The sequence below is a fragment of the Bison bison genome, unplaced genomic scaffold (assembly GCF_000754665.1).
Source record: "Bison bison bison isolate TAMUID 2011002044 unplaced genomic scaffold, Bison_UMD1.0 scf7180017864228, whole genome shotgun sequence".
NCBI lineage: Eukaryota > Metazoa > Chordata > Mammalia > Artiodactyla > Bovidae > Bison > Bison bison.
The window spans coordinates 8,732,419-8,749,646 of record NW_011494800.1 but is presented as its reverse complement, the minus strand read 5'-3'; the positions used below and the strand labels follow the sequence as shown (position 1 = coordinate 8,749,646).

Genomic DNA, 17,228 nt, shown 5'->3' with positions numbered 1-17,228 from the left:
CATGTATGGATGTGAGAGTTGGACTGTGAAGAAGGCTGAGCACCGAAGAATTGATGCTTTTGAAGTGTGGTGTTGGAGAAGACTCTTGAGAGTCCCTTGGACTGCAAGGAGATCCAACCAGTCCATTCTGAAGGAGATCAGCCCTGGGATTTCTTTGGAAGGAATGATGCTAAAGCTGAAACTCCAGTACTTTGGCCACCTCATGCGAAGAGTTGACTCATTGGAAAAGACTCTGATGCTGGGAGGGATTGGGGGCAGGAGGAGAAGGGGACGACAGAGGATGAGATGGCTGGATGGCATCACTGACTCGATGGACGTGAGTCTAGGTGAACTCTGGGAGTTGGTGATGGACAGGGAGGCCTGGCGTGCTGCAATTCATGGGGTCGCAAAGAGTCAGACACAACTGAGCAGCTGAACTGAACTGAACTGAACTGAAACCGTTCTTGATCCAGCCTTTCTCTGACCCATCTGTTTCTCTAGGCATGGCCCTCTTGTCCCTTCTGACCACATAAGTTATATTTTATGACCACAGATGCTTCTGGTTCTCTTGCTGTGTGTGTGCACCTGAGCAGAGAAACACACACACACCAGCACTGCCACAATCACCAGCACCATCCTCACCACCATCATCATTCTGTTTTCTAGATTCTGTGGCCTAGAGTCATCTTTTTCTTTTCCTCACTTTACCTTGTCAGTATCCAAGATATTTTTTTGCTCACTGAACTAGTACAAGTATCATCTACTCCAAGAATCAAAAGGTTTTGCTTAGTGTTTCTTCACTCTGCTCCCATATACCACCTATGTATTTCTTTTATTTTTCATGTTGTATGTTAATTACCTGTTTTGCATAAGTCTTACCCTGCTAAATTCTGAGTTCCTTGAAGTCAAGCAGTCATATTATTCACTTTCAAAATATCAATTTCTAATATAGCCTAGCATACATATACTGGGTGCCCCAAACCTGTAATGAATGAATGAATTTAATAAATGAATAAGTGAATCCCAATATCTACTAACTCATAGTTACTTGTATTTGGCCATGTGTTTATCTAATTTAACTGAAAACATTTGTACCTGTATATATGGTGTAATTAATATAAAACACATCTAATCCATATTAACTTATGACATGCAATCTATATGAATTCCTAAAAGAACTTAAAACAGGTAAACAGAGTTCAAATCTTCAAGAGGAAAGAAATCGTCAGTCTCTTGAAGAATATGCAAAAGCGTGCAAGATATAAGCCCTAATAACTCTGCATAGATTATTCTTAATTTCTTCTCATCCTTAATTTTCTCACATCTCAATTTGTTCAAATCTACTAAACTTTCTTAAAATACTCTCTGGGGCACTTCTCATGATACTCACTCCTCATTTCCTTCTTATTTAGAATGTTACCTGGGAAGAGAGAATCCTTCCTGTTTAGTAAGGTGAGGAAAGGGAACAACAGAGCAGTAGACCCCTAGCTTCATTTAACAGGAAAGGCAGGGGGTGTCTGGACCACTGCATGCTGACGATAGCTGTCTGAGCACATGCATATGTATGTTGGAATATGACATTACTCTTTTTGTATTATTGGTCAATTACTATTTTATATTGCGATGTAGAAACATCTTTATGTGAAGTACCCTTCCATTGCAGGTGATCGAATCCCCTCTTTTAAAACAGACAAACAAACAAACAGGTTGCTCTTTCAACCATAGCGCTAATGCAGGTGTGTTGAAAGCAGTCCTTTTGATTTGTTGAAAGTTAACATCTTGGACTCAGTACTCTGCTTTCTTTCTTTATAGTTTGCAGTTAGAGTGTAATACTTCGTGCTTTCTACATCAGCAACAGCAATCTGCTGAAGCTCCAAGGAAAACCTCTCTCAAACAGTTTAGTTGCAAAGAGAATATAGCATTCATGAGCTTTGGCAGGAAATAACACTCTTGAGCCATGTTTCGTTTTGAAACTTAAAAAATCCACTGCTTGGAGATGTCAGCCACAACGGGTCCTGAGCTGAGTCTATTGTTAGAAGAGGCACCAACAGTGCACAGAGCTCGGGAGTGCGGGTAGAGGGGGAGTGGGGGGCTCTGAGAGCTTGTGTGCCTCCCTGCTGGGGGGCCTGGACAGGGCTCACTTAGAGAAGACCTCACCATGGCTTTATGTAAGTTCAGTAAGAGGCAAAGCAGAAAACCTGCCGCTTGGGAAAAGTGTCTTTACATAACCAGAGTTTGGCTTTGCGTTAGCTTACTTAGATGACATTTTCACAATTTATCAAAAATAACCTTACTTTGCTCATGCACGCATTAAATCATCATATTTCTATAACTGGTGCATGTGTGTTTAGTCGCTCAGTCCCGTCTGACTCTTTGCGACCCCATGGCCTGTAGCCCACCAGGCTTCTCTGTCCATAGGATTCTCCAGGCAAGAATACTGGAGTGGGTTGCCATGCCCTCCTCCAGGGGATCTTCCCAACCCAGGGATTGAAGCCAGGTCTCTCGCGCTGCAGGAGGATTCTTTACCGTGTGAACCACCAAGGAATCACAGTAGCTGGTTTAAAACCTCTGTCCCCGTAGCAGTCGTAGATTTTGAAGGAATGTCTGAGCTCATCAGTAGTTGTTTCTCAGTAATTCCATATGGTGTTAAGCTGCCCACGACAACTGGTCAGTCTTTCAGTTTTATATCCAGCTCCTTCTGTGATATGTGACACTGGCCCAGCATACTGAGACTAAGGGGAGTGTTCCTGTCTGTTATGATGCAGGCTGCCAGAGATTCTGCACACAGTAAAGAAGAACCATGTGATACTACGGTGCTGCCCACAGGTCAAAGACCTTCCCACAGAAGCCAGAAACTTTCTCTGAAGATCTTGTCCAAAGTCTTCCTGTGATAGCCCTTGTGAGGAAGGCTGTCCTCAAAACGAACAGGCTTCACAGGTGGTTCAGCAGTAAAGAATCTGCCTGCCAATGCAGGAGATGCAGGAGACGTGCATTCAAACCCTGGGTGGAGCAGATCCCCTCAAGTAGGAAAGGGCAGCTCATTCCATTATTCTTACATGGAAAATTCCATGAACAGAGGTGCCTAGTGGGCTACAGTCCATGGGGTCCCAAAAAGATACAACTGAGCGACTGAGTGTGCACACACATCCTAATAGACCTGAGTCACTTTATTGAGAGCAACTGTTTCTTATAAAAAACTGCTGCTTTTGGAGCATTGGACAGCATGAATTCTGGGGCCCCTGTCTCATGGCACCAGATGTTTGCAGCTCTTTTTTTTTTTTTTCACTGAAGCCATTGTTGGCCAATATACCTCCTTCTCTCTCACCTCTTTCTTTCTCTAAGATATTTTTTTTTCTTTCCCTCTTCCTTGAGCTGAATTGGAGCTACCATGTCACCATGATAGAATTCTCTAGGTCCAAGATTTGGGAGGAGCAGGTTAAGGAATCTGTCTGAGATCTCCTTCCTAAAAGGCACCTCAATTTGTGAAAATTTCTCCTTTTCCATATCCAAATTCCTCAGAGCAAGAGGAAGGCATATGTTAGGCTAAAAGTTCTGTCATATCCTTTTCCTAGAGAGGGTTAAGTTGGGCCACTGGGGGGTCCAAGGTGAGTGAACCTTGAACCCCTCTAGAGAACTGGCAGTTGCTTCTGCCTGAGGGGAGGAAATATATTAAAACATTTAAATATAGGGCACCCAGCTATGTCTAAAAATGTCTTCTGATGCTTCAAAAGAATAAACATTGATTAGGTCTAAATATTCCTTTATGCTGGAGGCTAGTACTATGGTCTGTTGAGAGGCATTGAAGACTCTTCTTCACAAGGCTCTAAAAATGGAACAGAATCTTATCAGTCTGGGATAATTTTAGCAGGGTTCTGTTAGAGGGCTAGTGAATGGACAAAATGCAACTTCTGGGTCCTTGTTATCAAGTGTCTTGTTTGCATTCTAAAGAGAGTGAGTGTATGCCTGCTCCATTGTTTCCAACTCTTTGCGATTCCATGAGGCTCCTCTGTAAAAGGGATTACCCTAGCAAGATACTGGAGCAGGTTGCCATTTCCAAACTGAACATTAATTGGTAACACATGAGTTCTGAATTAGATTTTGGAAAATGAGCTCTCGGGTTTTGTATTCTGCTGCCTTATTTGTTAGCAGCAAATATTGGCATGTAAATGAATCCTTCATAAGTTTGTTGGGGCAATTTAAACTTCTTCACCACTATAATTACTCCACAATTTATATGAGATTCTGATCACCCCTAAAATCAGTGAATAGCAAGATATTCTCCTGCATTGTAAGAGTTTATTTTTAGGCTATTATAGAAAGCTTATTGTCTGTTTATTTTTTTTCCCCGCAGCCCCCACCTCAGATATATGACAAACAGCTGGATGAGAGAGAGCACACCATTGAAGAATGGAAAGGTGATTCTACTGCCTAATTAAGTGTGCTTTTTCTTTTTTTTTAAACTCATAAAATATTTTTAAGTATTTTCCTTTTAAAATGCTTTAGTAACAGATGGTTTTCTAAGGGCTATCCTCTTAGACCATTTTCAAAACTCCTAAACTTCATCTGTCTTTTCATACTAATAGCAATATTACATTTACTCCAAAATGAAAGGAATTAATTACTGACATATTTTTAAAAATAGTACTGATTGTCAAAATATTTGTCATGGTGAAAGTCAAGCTTTAATTCAAAATTTCAGAATTAAACATTCTAAGTTTGTACATAAAATTATTACATTAAATGGATAATGTTATGCCTGAGATGGTTCTAGGCATTATAAAATAAAAGAGTGAATATGTGAATTCACTCACTCAGTTTATAGGACTTGAGAATTTAAATGAAAATGTATGCATTCAAACAGCTTATTTCTCATTTAAAGTAAGAAAACAGTGAGTGAATATATTAATTACCTTTTTTTTTTTTTAACAAAACTTTTCCAAACACATACTATATGGTCAATATCATACTCAGGATGAAACAAAGCAGAGAAGAATTGCTAAACTAATATAAATAACCACAGAATAGAATAAATATGAAAAAACCAAATGCAGTTTATAACAAATGATTAGCTCAAAATGAGGAGGAAGAGAAAGGGTACATCAGAAGGAAAGAAATGTTTGAGCTACCTTGAAAGAATTAGTAATTCTAAGTTGGGAAAATAAAAAATAGAGAAAAATACTAGAATGAAAATATAAGAGAAAACCAAAGGGTAAGAATGATCAAAATGTGCTATAAAGATAGTAAGGAGAATCCACTGTTCGAGAGATCATATTGGAGAGTATGGAAAAATAAGCTCATATAAACAGTAGATCAAATTTTAAAAATTATGAGAATGATAGACAGAAAAAGAGTTGATCTAAATAAGGACCAGAGCACACTCAAAGGTTCTTCTTAGGTAAGTAATAGGGTGTAAATATCACTCAAGGAGGATAGACTCAATTCTGAAAACTGGAGGAATACCTATAAAGGATGGTGCTTGTGTTAATTGTAAGCCATTGCAAAGCAGGAATGAATTGCACAGAGTAATTTTTAGCTAAAAGGGATAAAGTAAAAAGAAATGAATATATACACATTTTTATCTCTAGCAATGAAAAAGCCAGAAATGGATGCCAGTTTGGAAATGAGGGTAATAATTTTTTTTAATGTTGGATTTTAGGCAAGTTTAGTTTTACAAATCCAAAATTTGAGTCTGGAAAAAAAGATGAAGTAAGAGTTGGAAATGGATAGAAAGTAATAATTTCAAGTCACAAGAATATGTGCATCTCTTAGGGAAAGAACATAAAAGAGAAATGGATGTTCAAAACTAAGGCATTAAAATCCGTAAGAGATAAAGTCAGAATGCATCAGAAATTCCCCAAAGAATTCAGAAAAGAAGTAATGTGTATTCTACATACATTGATTTGGTCAAATGCACTGTTGAGCACCTATGTTTGCCAAGCTCTGTGCTTTTGCAAGAAAATAGGGCTTCCCAGGTGGCTCAGTGGTAAAGAATCCACCTGCCAATGCAGGGGACTCAGGTTCAATTCCTGGGTTGAAAAGATTCCTTAGAGGAGGAAATGGCAATCTTGAGTACTCTTGCCTGGAAAATTCCATGGACAGAGGAGCCTGGCAGGCTACAGTTCATGGAGTCGCAAGGAGTTGGACATGACTGAGCACGTAAAAATAGAAAAGTAAAAAATTCCACTTGATTTGTAATTGACTCAGTCCCATCAAAATGTTATTGTTTGTTATGAATGACTTTTTCTTTGGGTTAAGGAGAAAACTGATTTTCATAACACTGGTACCTTTGTTACAGAACTTATCTATAAGGAAGTAATGAACTCGGAAGAAAAGACGAAGAATGGCGTTGTGAAAGGACAGCCTTCTCCTTCAGGTACTCACTCTCAATGAATAACCAACAAACCGGTACTTGCGTATTTTTCTTGGCCTTAAGGAGAGATTGCAGTCAATAATACTGCTTATCAAGCATATGAACCAGTGTTACCTGTTTCCCTCTAATGATTTCAGTCTCCTTGCTTTTGATGGTTAGTGTGGCATTTATTCTGACTATAATGATTTAGCATGAGTTCTTTCAGAACTTTAAAATAACAAGGAATCTTGAAGAAATATTAGCATAATCTGATTAAAGGGTGGGTGCTCCTCATCAAAATTCAGATCCATAATGCCCTCTTGACCACCACCTCAGTGTGGAGTTCAGGAATCAATCCCTCCACCTAAAACCTTTTCCTTCATTCACTCTAAAGTTTACTCTTCCTAAGGTTGATGTGACAGTAGTTGAAGCCTTAACCACAACGGGGTCCAATTAAAGTCAGCACAGAAAAATCTTTACATTTGCAGTCTACAAAATATAGCACACATTAGTACATATACATGGGCTTCCCAGTGGTAAAAAACCTGCCTACCAACACGGGAGACGTAAGAGACACAGGTTCAATCCTTAGGTCAGGACGGTCTCCTGGAGGAGGGCATGGCAACTCACTCCCTATTCTTGCCTGGAGAATCCCATTGAGAGAGGAGTCTGGTGGGCCACAGTCCATAGGGTTACAAAGAGCTGTATACAACTGAAGCAACTTAGCATGCACATATATAATACACATATTTTCCTGAGCTCACCAATGAGCTTTAGGATGACTTGAGATAATTTACTTACACTTTTTAATGCCAATATATTTTTCCTAGGACCAATGTTCTGAATAGAAAGAGAATATAGAAATAGTTTTAAATAATGTAATGACTTTATCATCAGCTTTAAACAACACTCAGATCATGCTGACAAAACTGTAGGCTGCAAATTATTACCTTAGAGAAAAGTAGATTTGGTGTCCTACTTTTGATATATAATTTTTCCCATGCAATTTAAATCATTTCAGGAAACAGAATGAGTGAGTCAATTCCTCCTGCTGATATTACTCTTTAACAAGTTTGCAACCCACAACTACTATGATACCCAAACCGATGCTGTTCAGTTATGACATGTTTTTCTCACTTCTAGACTTAGGGAAATGTCCAATTATATGTCAAGTCTTTCCTTTCGTCAAAGAAGGTTAAAGGAATCATCGGAGTTGTTTGTCTGCCCACCCTATTTATTCAACCCCGCCTCTATACTGATACAAGTCTGTAGAAGATGCTTCTTACTTAACCTGCCTGTTCTATCTGCTGCTGATTAAAGAGCCCAGAGACTGAATCCAACAGCAAGATGCCACCTGCTAAGGCAGAAAGACTCCCTAACTTAAGAATTATCATAATGGTCAAAATACTTTTTCCTATAATCATTAAGAAGTTGAAATACCAGAATCCAGTGAAGGGTGACTTAGCATTTCAGGAAGTGTTGAAAGTGAAAGTGTTGCTCAGTTGTGTCTGACTCTGCAATCCTATGGACTGTGTCCCACCAGGCCTCTTTATCCATGGAAATCTCCAGGCAATACTGGAGTGAGTTGCCATTATCCTCTCCAGGGGATCTTCCTGACCCAGGGATTGAACCCATTTCTCCTGCATTGCAAGCAGGTTCAGATTCTTTCTTTACCTCTAGCACCACCTAGGAAGCCCTATTTCAAGATGTGAAAGTGAAAGTGTTAGTCGCTTAGTCGTGTCCGACTGTTTGCAATCCCATGGACTGTAGCCCGATAGGCTTCTCTGTCCCTGGAATTCTCCAGGCAAGAATATTGGAGTGGGTTGCCATTTCCTTCTCCAGGGGATCTTCCCAAGCCAGGGCTCAAACCTGGGTCTCCTGAATTGCAGGCAGATTCTTTACCACTGAGCCACCAGGGAAGCCCCATTTCAAGACAGGACAGGACAGATTTCACAGTTTCTTCTATTCTTCTTTCTTTAAAAAATTGTTTATTTCTGCATCAGGTCTTATTTGCAGCACGCAGGATCTTCATTGCAACATGTAGAATCTTTTGTTGCTGCAGAAGAACCCTCTAGTTGTGCTGCATGGGCTCGTAGCAGCGGCACATGGGTTTAATTGTCCCGCAGCAATATTCGATCTTAGTTCCCCAACCAGGGATCAAACCCTTACCCATTGCGTTGCAAGCCAGATTCTTAACCGCTGGACCACCAGGGAAATCCATTCATTATCTCCTTTCTTTTTTGCAAAGAGCTCAGAATTATGCTATCCACTCCAGGATACCCCATCTTCTGCTTGTTTCCTCCACTTTCCCTTCAACCCCGACCAGGTCTTCACAACAGCTAATCTATGATGGCATAAAAATACACAATTTGCTTTTCAATACTTTCACAAACTTCTACAAAAATCTTCTTATTCCCACGATTCCTTTCAGGCAAACTGTACAGCTCAGGGAAGGCAGAAAGGAATTAGCGATGGTACAAGTGAGATCAATGGATCATTAAAGGGATGCGATCAGTGATCTGCCATAAGAAAGGCTGGAGTGTTTGGTAAAGGAACAAAATTTGTATATAATTGAAGTGTAATTCTTTAATCATTAAAGTCATCATTCTTATTGCAAAAGAAAGTGAGTACATGCAAAGTTTCTTTTAGCTCCTTAATGAGGGAAATGACAGGATGACAAAGTTCAGTGAAGATATGAGAAATTAAGATTAGGTAGTCTATGGAAAGGAGAAGGCAAAGGCACCCCACTCCAGTACTCTTGCCTGGAAAATCCCATGGACGGAGGAGCCTGGTAGGCTGCAGTCCATGGGGTCGCTAAGAGTCGGACACGACTGAAGGACTTCCCTTTCACTTTTCACTTTCACGCATTGGAGAAGGAAATGGCAACCCACTCCAGTGTTCTTGCTTGGAGAATCCCAGGGACAGGGGAGCCTGGTGGGCTGCCATCTCTGGGGTTGCACAGTCGGACATGACTGAAGCGACTTAGCAGCAGCAGCAGCAGCAGCAGTCTATGGAAAAAATAACACTGAGATAAGATTACCAAATTAAATAAAAACCTACAAATGTCCTACACAGCAACCAAACCTATCTTTGTGGTTGTCTTTTCTACTAGGCAGAAAAAGAAAAGAGTTTTACTTTATCAGTTTTCTACAAGTTTACAATGTTATAAAACATCTGGATCCTAATCTACTGAGAATATTAAGTCAAAAAGTTATGTTCCACAAAACAGTCAGATGACCCTTAGGAGGGGGCCTATTAAAAAATGCTCAAGTGTGATAGTAAAAGGTTATATGCTCATTTTTTTTTGGCACCAATCCCAAGTGTTGGATCATTTTCTTGAACAGTATCTAAGGTTATTGACATAATTTCTATGTGCTCTGAATAGATGAACCTGAGTCTTGGCCAAGTAATTATTTTTAAGTTTGTAAGAAATATATTTAAGGTGAATAAAACTGAAGCCTAGTTTACAGAGTAGTTTGTTATTTCTGGACTCACTGTGAAATAAATTCATTCTGCCAAATTATGTAATGATGAGTATAACCTAGTCATAAAGAAATTAGGATACTGGGCCAGGACGCGTGAGATGCTGCCAATTCAGATTCCATTTGTTTAAAACCAAACACATCCTCTCCATTTAGATTTACCCACTCAGCCGTAAATTTTGCCTCAACTTTCCCATTTCTATTAATGGCAACTTTATTTTTCTCAGCCTCCCAGCCTGAAACCCATAACTGACCTTTCACTCCATACCCACATTATGACTGTCAGTCACTCTTTGCATCCTAAACATTTTGCTTGCTAGATGTCTTACATCGAATTGCTACCATACCTTTATGTTAACACCATTATGATTAAAGTTTTCTTGAAATAATTTTCCATACTTCAGTCTTGACCTAAGTTGATCTTTCAAAACTATAGGTTGAGCAATCATTTACTGATCAGTGCCTCCAATAGCTTTGCATCACTTATAATTTAAGCCTAGTAACCTCTGACACAGACAGCCCTCTGAAATACACTCCACATTTTCCTGCTTTTGATACTATACCCATTCTAGGGTCCTGCGTTGTTGCTGCCTTACTTGACTGGCTCCCCACCTTTCTGCCCATTCAAAAGTGTTCTTTTATTACCACCTTGTCCCCAAATATTTTTCGTATCTGTTCCAAAAGACTTTTCATATCTTCCCAAAGAATAAGATCTTTCTTTCCTATGCGTCCTAATAGTACTTGTATTTTACACATTGTCTTATTACCTGTATCAATTGTAAATTCATTGAGAAAAAGATTGTATATATTCAGCTTTGCCCTGCGGTGCCAGAGTATTATCCCTTACACATAATGAGTGAGTGAAGTCGCTCAGTCGTGTCTGACTCTGTGACCCCGTGGACTGTAGCCCGCCAGGCTCCTCGTCCATGGGATTCTCCAGGCAAGAATACTGGAGTGGGTTGCCATTTCCTTCTCCAGGGGATCTTCCCAACCCAGAGATCGAACCCAGGTCTCTGACATTATAGGCAGACGCTTTAACCTCTGAGCCACCAGAGAAGGGCTTCCCTGGTGGTTCAGTGGTAAAGAATCTGCCTGCTATGCGGGTGACATGGGTTCGATCTCTGGGTTGGGAAGAACCCCTGGAGAAGGGAAAGGCTACCCACTCCAGTATTCTGGCCTAGAGAATTCCATGGACTACAGTCCATGGAGTTGCAAAGAGTCAGACAGGACTGAGCAACTTACACATAATAGTAGCCTGTTAAATATTTATTAATTTGGAAATTGGTGCTCAGGTCTTTCCTCAACATGTTTCTTGGTGCTCTCCCAAAGACAAAATTCAAGACAGGATTATAGTTTTGGGACAGTATGCAGTTCAGTATGTTCTTATGCCAGTTAATACTTATTCTCTTGTTAATCATCATGAAGGTAAATGAACCGAGTATCAAGTACACAAATGTTGCTTCTGGCATTTACTCCTGCTTCAGACAAAGCTTTGCCATGCTTTCAGGTGGTTTTTTTATTTATTCACTGTGGGACATATATATTCCTGAAATTTTTTGCATGCCCGTTTAGTTTAGTGTCGGAGAAGGCAATGGCAGCCCACTCCAGTACTCTTGCCTGGAAAACCCCATGGACGGAGGAGCTTGGAAGGCTGCAGTCCATGGGGTCGCTGAGAGTCGGACACAACTGAAGTGACTTAGCAGTTAGTGTGCTAGCAATTAATCATAAAACATTCCCCTTAGGCTCTTTGTGCACACGAGAAGGCCAAAATACTTTTACCCATTCCAACTACCTGTAACAATACTAAATTATCTACCTTCTACACCTGCTCTAAACTATAGTGGCCTGGCTTAAGCAATTTATAGTTAAAATGATTGTGGATTCAATCTTTCACTACATGATTTTAAAGGAAAAGATTCCTGGCTTGATTTTGAGAAATCATACGTGTGATACATATTATATGACATATTTCTGTTTGGTATTTTTTATTCTTTTATTTACTTAGCTAGCTATTATTTATTTTTGCCCAGCAGGTCTTCACTGCTGCCCATAGGCTTCTCCAGCTGCAGTGGGTGGGGGACTACCCTCCAGCTGCAGTGGGTGGGAGACTACCCTCCAGCTGCAGTGAGTGGGGGACTACCCTCCAGCTGCAGTGGGTGGGAGACTACCCTCCAGCTGCAGTGAGTGGGGGACTACCCTCCAGCTGCGGTGTGTGGGCCTCTCACTGAGGTGCCTTCTCTGGTTGTGCAGTGTGGATTCCAGGGTGCATGGGCTTCACTAACCGTGGCATGAGGGCTCAGTAGTTGTGGCACATGGGCTTAGTTGCTCTGAGGCATGTGGAATCTTCCTGGACCAGGGATTGAACCTGTGTCCCTGCGTCGGCAGGTGGATCCTCAACCACTGGACCACCAGGGAAGTCCCTGTGTTTGATATATTTCCGTGCATTATGCGGAGACATAAGACAGCCATGTGCTGGAGCAACGAGCCACTTGTGTACATCTGAGTTTTTTGACCTCATATTGTAGCTTGAAATCCACCATGCAGGATTTAAGACATAGAAATTGGCTGACTCTACAAATCAAGGCATTCTTAACCCCTCTGAAGAGCCATTTGCTAAATTTTTATTGGCATACCACTGTGCGTGTGTGTGCGTGTGTGTATGTGTGTGCGTGCATGTGTGTGTGCGTGTGTGTGCGTGTGCGTGTGTGTGTGAGTGTGTGCATGGTGTATATATATATATATACAGCCACTCTGGTATTCTTGCCTGGAAAAGCCATGGACTGAGGAGTTCAGCTGGACTAATGGACTACAGTTCACGGGGTTGCAAAGTGTTGGACACGACTGAGCAATTAACACACACACACACACATTTGCAGTAAACTATGCTGGAAAGAGAAAGCGATTACTTAGAAAACTTTTGAAGATTCAGCCTTATTGCATTCCTCATTATAATCACCTTTTCTCAGGAATGTTGCATATCACATTTTATTTTTTAAATAGCTGAGATGAAATAATATTACGACTTAGACTCCCTTAATATTCAGTCATGGCAACACTAGAAACCCAGCAGCAAGGGAATAAGTTAATGCAGTTTTTCAGTGACAAAATTGTTCTAATACCCAAACTCATGTTTTAGTGATGCTTTTAAAATGTAAATAGAAAGTTAAATGTGCATTTGCAGAATAATACAGAAGCTTGAAATTTACTGATGGAATTGTTGTGTATCAATAAGAAATAAATCTAAACCCCAGATACACTTCTAAATAAATAATTATATTCCCTTCTACTATCTGATTTCACTTGCATAGTGATTTATTTTCAAGAGTAGCATGAGTGCTTGCTTTCTGAATTGATTTGTAAAGACTGCTGAGGGAATAACAGCCCATGAATAGAAATTAATTTTCTTCTAAAAGCATTTACTATAGAATGTTAGAGCAAGAACAAACTAGAAGGTCATCTAATACAAAGATTCTTAGTCTGTTCACCACCCTGTTGCCTGAGAAGTAAACCTCCCAGAAGTGACAATGACTCACTGAGCTAGGGATGCTTAGCATCAAGATGGGTAGAGATTTCTTAGAATCTCTAAATGGAAGATAAAGCTTTCCCAGTGATTTTAATATATAGCCCCTCCTTCTCCTCTACATCTTATGGGAGTATGTTCCTCCCAATTATTTACAGATCTATCCCAATAACTTTTTCTATTTAAAAACATCAGCCCCTAAACCAACTGAAGCTGATAGCCATGAATACAGAGAAGGAATACATCTTAGTGACTAAAACAAATCTAGTGGTTCTCATAATACTTTGTGTCTCTTTTTATGTGTGGATGGGTCAGGAAAATAATTTTATTTAGAAAAGCAGAACAGTATTTTCCTTTGAGACTATGGATGCCTTTGGCTGGATAACTTCTAGGCTTCTCAGGTGGCTCAGTGGTGAGGAATCTGCCTACTGGTGCAGGAGATGCAGGAGATGCGGGTGTGATCCCTGGGTTGGGAAGGTTCCCTGGAGAAAGGAATGGCAACCCACTCCAGTATTCTTGCCTGGAAAATCCCATGGACAGAGGAACCTGGTGGGCTACAGTCCATGAAGTTGCAGAGTCAGACACAACTGAGTGACTGAGTGTGCGCGCACAGATACACATGCAACGTTTAGCTGGTAAATTTTTGTAAGTTCAGCTCGGTTCAGTCACTCAGTCATGTCTGATCCTTTGGGACTCCATGGACTGCAGCATACCAGGGTTCCCTGTCCATCACCAACTCCTGGAGCTTGCTCAGACTCATATGCATTGAGTCGGTGATGCCATCCAGCCATCTCATCCTCTGTCATCCCCTTCTCCTGCCTTCAATCTTGCCCAGAATCAGGGTCTTTTCCAATGAGTCAGTTCTTCCCATCAGGTGTCCAAAGTATTGGAGCTTCAGCTTCAGCATCAGTCCTTCCAATGAATATTCAGGGTTGATTTCCTTTAGGATTGACTGGTTTGATATCCTTTTAGTCCAAGGGACTCTCAAGAGTCTTCTCCAACACCACAATTTAAAAGTATAAATTCTTCGGTGCTCAGCTTTCTGTAAAGTCCAACTCTCACATCCATACATAACTACTGGAAAAAACATAGCTTTGACTAGATGGACCTTGGTTGGTAAAGTAATGTCTCTGCTTTTTAATGTGCTGTCTAGGTTGGTCATAGCTTTTCTTCCAAGGAGCAAGTGTCTTTTAATTTCATGGCTGCAGTCACCATCTGCAGTGATTTTGGAGCTCAAGAAAATAAAGTCTGTCATTGTTTTTATTTTTTCCCCATCTATTTTCCATGAAGTGATGGGGCCGGATGCCATTATCTTTATTTTTTGAATGTTGAGTTTTAAGCCAGCTGTTTCACTCTCCTTTTTACTTTCATCAAGAGTCTCTTTAGTTCTTCTTCACTTTCTGCCATAAGGGTGGTGTCATCTGCATATCTGAGGTTATTATGTCTTTCCATAAAACCTAAATTTTTTTCAGGTAATTTTGAAAGTAACTAGTATTTTTTATCTGTAACTTTATTAGTATTTCCAGTTAATTTAAATGACACATTTATTGACAAAAATTTATAATGCTTTACTAACAAAAAAATTTTATAAAAAAAAGTATGTATTTTACTGGTTTCTCTGAAAACAATATAGGAAGAGGGGTATTTATCACATTGCTAGGATATCCTGGGCAATGATAAGTTCAATTCAGTTCAATTCTACTTTTAACATATTGTCCCAAACTGTTTGGCAGTAAACTAACAACTTGAAGCCAAAATATTTGTCTGGAACCTTCTAATTTTGTTTGTTTTTATGTTTTAAAAATTTATTTATTGTCTACATAAAAAACAGACTTGAGAGGATCATTCAGTAAAGCCAGAGATGGCTACAGTTGAGAAGGCATATAGTATAGTGCGATAGAAAAAATCATACAGAAGCAGAAGTTTTGTTTTTTTTTAATTACAGTGTGGGGTTTAATTTTTAATAATAATAGAGTTTGATCCCTGAGTCAGGGAGATCCCCTGGAGAAGGGAATGGCTGCCCACTCCAGTATTCTTGCCTGGAGAGTTCCATAGACAGAGGAGTCTGGCTGGCTACATACAGTCCATGGGGCCACAAAGAGTTGAACATGTCTGAGCAAATGAGCATGCCTGCATGCAATCATCTCTTTAAAAAAGATGGACTGATTGTAGCAATTACTAATTTCTATGGACAGGGAGGCCTGGCGTGCTGCAATTCATGGGGTCGCAAAGAATCGGACACGACTGAGCAACTGAACTGAACTGAACTGATCGTGTAAATATTCTGTGATCAATTTCAAGCTACTGATATGTCATCTATGAAGGCAAAATTGGAAAGAAATGCTAATAACTGACTCTCAAAGCCACTAAAACCACCGCAGCGTGCTGCTAGACAGTACACAAGATTCCCATCCCCCACAGCACCGTATAGGGAAACTCTTTACATACAACCTGAGAATGTAACGGGGATTTTATAGAGGCACTGTTAGGAACCTTTTTTAATGCATTTGTGCTATACAGAGTCAGCAACAACAATTTATGGAACCCTAGAAATACGGTTGATAAAGATTCTGAGAAATGAAAATCAAAACTACAATGAGATATCACCTCATACCAGTCAGAGTGGCCATGATAAAAAAGCCTACAAACAGTAAGTGCTGGCGAGGTTATGGGTTAAAGGGAACCCTCCTACACTGTTGGTGGGAATGTAAATTGGTACAACCTCTATGGAGAATAGTATGGAGGCTCCTTACAAACTAAAAATACAGCTACCAAAAGATCTAGCAGTCCCAATCCTGGGCATATATCCAGAGAAAAACATGGTTTGAAAGGATACATGCATGCCAGTGTTCACTGCAGCACTGTTTACAATAGCCAAGACAGGAAGCAACATAAAGGCACATCTACAGATGGATGCATGAAGATCTATGTACACATGTACAATGGAATGTTACTCAGCCATTAAAAAGAATGAAATAATGCCATTTGCAGCAACACGGATGGATCTGGAGATGATCACACTAAGTGGAGTAAGTCAGAGAAAGACAAATATCATGTGATATTATCTGATAAATAGATAAACAGAAGGGATATATTCGTACAGTAGAATACTGTTGTCATAAAAAGAAGTGAAGTATTGATACAGATGAATCTTTTGAAAATATTAAGCTGTGTGAAAGAAACTAGTCACAAAAGACACATATTGTATGATTCCATTTATCTGATATGTTCAGAACAGACAGTTTTATAAAGACAGAAAGTAAGTTAGTCATGGCCTAGGGTTGGGTGGTAAGAAACAGTTTATAGGATTTCCTTTTGTGGTGATGAAAACTCTACAAAACTGATTGTTGTAATGATTGCACGACTATGTGAATAACCTAAAACAATTGAATTATACAAATTAGATTTGTGAAATATGTCTCAGTGAAGCTGTTACAAAAGGTATATGGGCAATATTTTATATTTCAAATTAAAACTAAATCTAAACTCTAGTACCGTGATTTGAAAACCATCCATAGTTTAAGAATATATCATTCAGGAGATGAATAGACAGTAATCTCACTCTGTCAGCCCATAATTTGATCAAGCCTTTATTAAAATCCTGCATCTAGTTTTAATCTCTACCCTTTAATAATAATGTGGAAAAATTTAAGATGTTTCTGAGAAGCCCATCGCTGCTGCTGCTACTAAGTCACTTCAGTCATGTCTGACTCTGTGTGACCCCATAGATGGAAGCCCACCAGGCTCCCCCGTCCCTGGGATTCTCCAGGCAAGAACACTGGAGTGGGTTGTCATTTCCTTCTCCAATGTGTGAAAGTGAAAAGTGAAAGGGAAGTCGCTCAGTTGTGTCTGACTCTTAGCGACCCCATGGACTGCAGCCTACCAGGCTCCTCCGTCC

At 40.0% G+C, this 17,228-nt stretch overlaps 1 protein-coding gene across 3 annotated transcripts in view; it reads left to right on the top strand.

The window, feature by feature from the left end:
* The window catches only part of MAPK10 (mitogen-activated protein kinase 10), a 195,169-nt gene that overhangs the window by 173,240 nt on the left and 4,701 nt on the right, over positions 1-17,228 (top strand). For all 3 annotated transcript variants that reach the window (XM_010845973.1, XM_010845972.1, XM_010845971.1), the window contains exons 10-11: positions 4,331-4,394; positions 6,275-6,352. In XM_010845973.1, the coding sequence (XP_010844275.1) occupies positions 4,331-4,394; positions 6,275-6,352 (142 nt within the window). The remainder of the gene's footprint in view (positions 1-4,330; positions 4,395-6,274; positions 6,353-17,228) is intronic.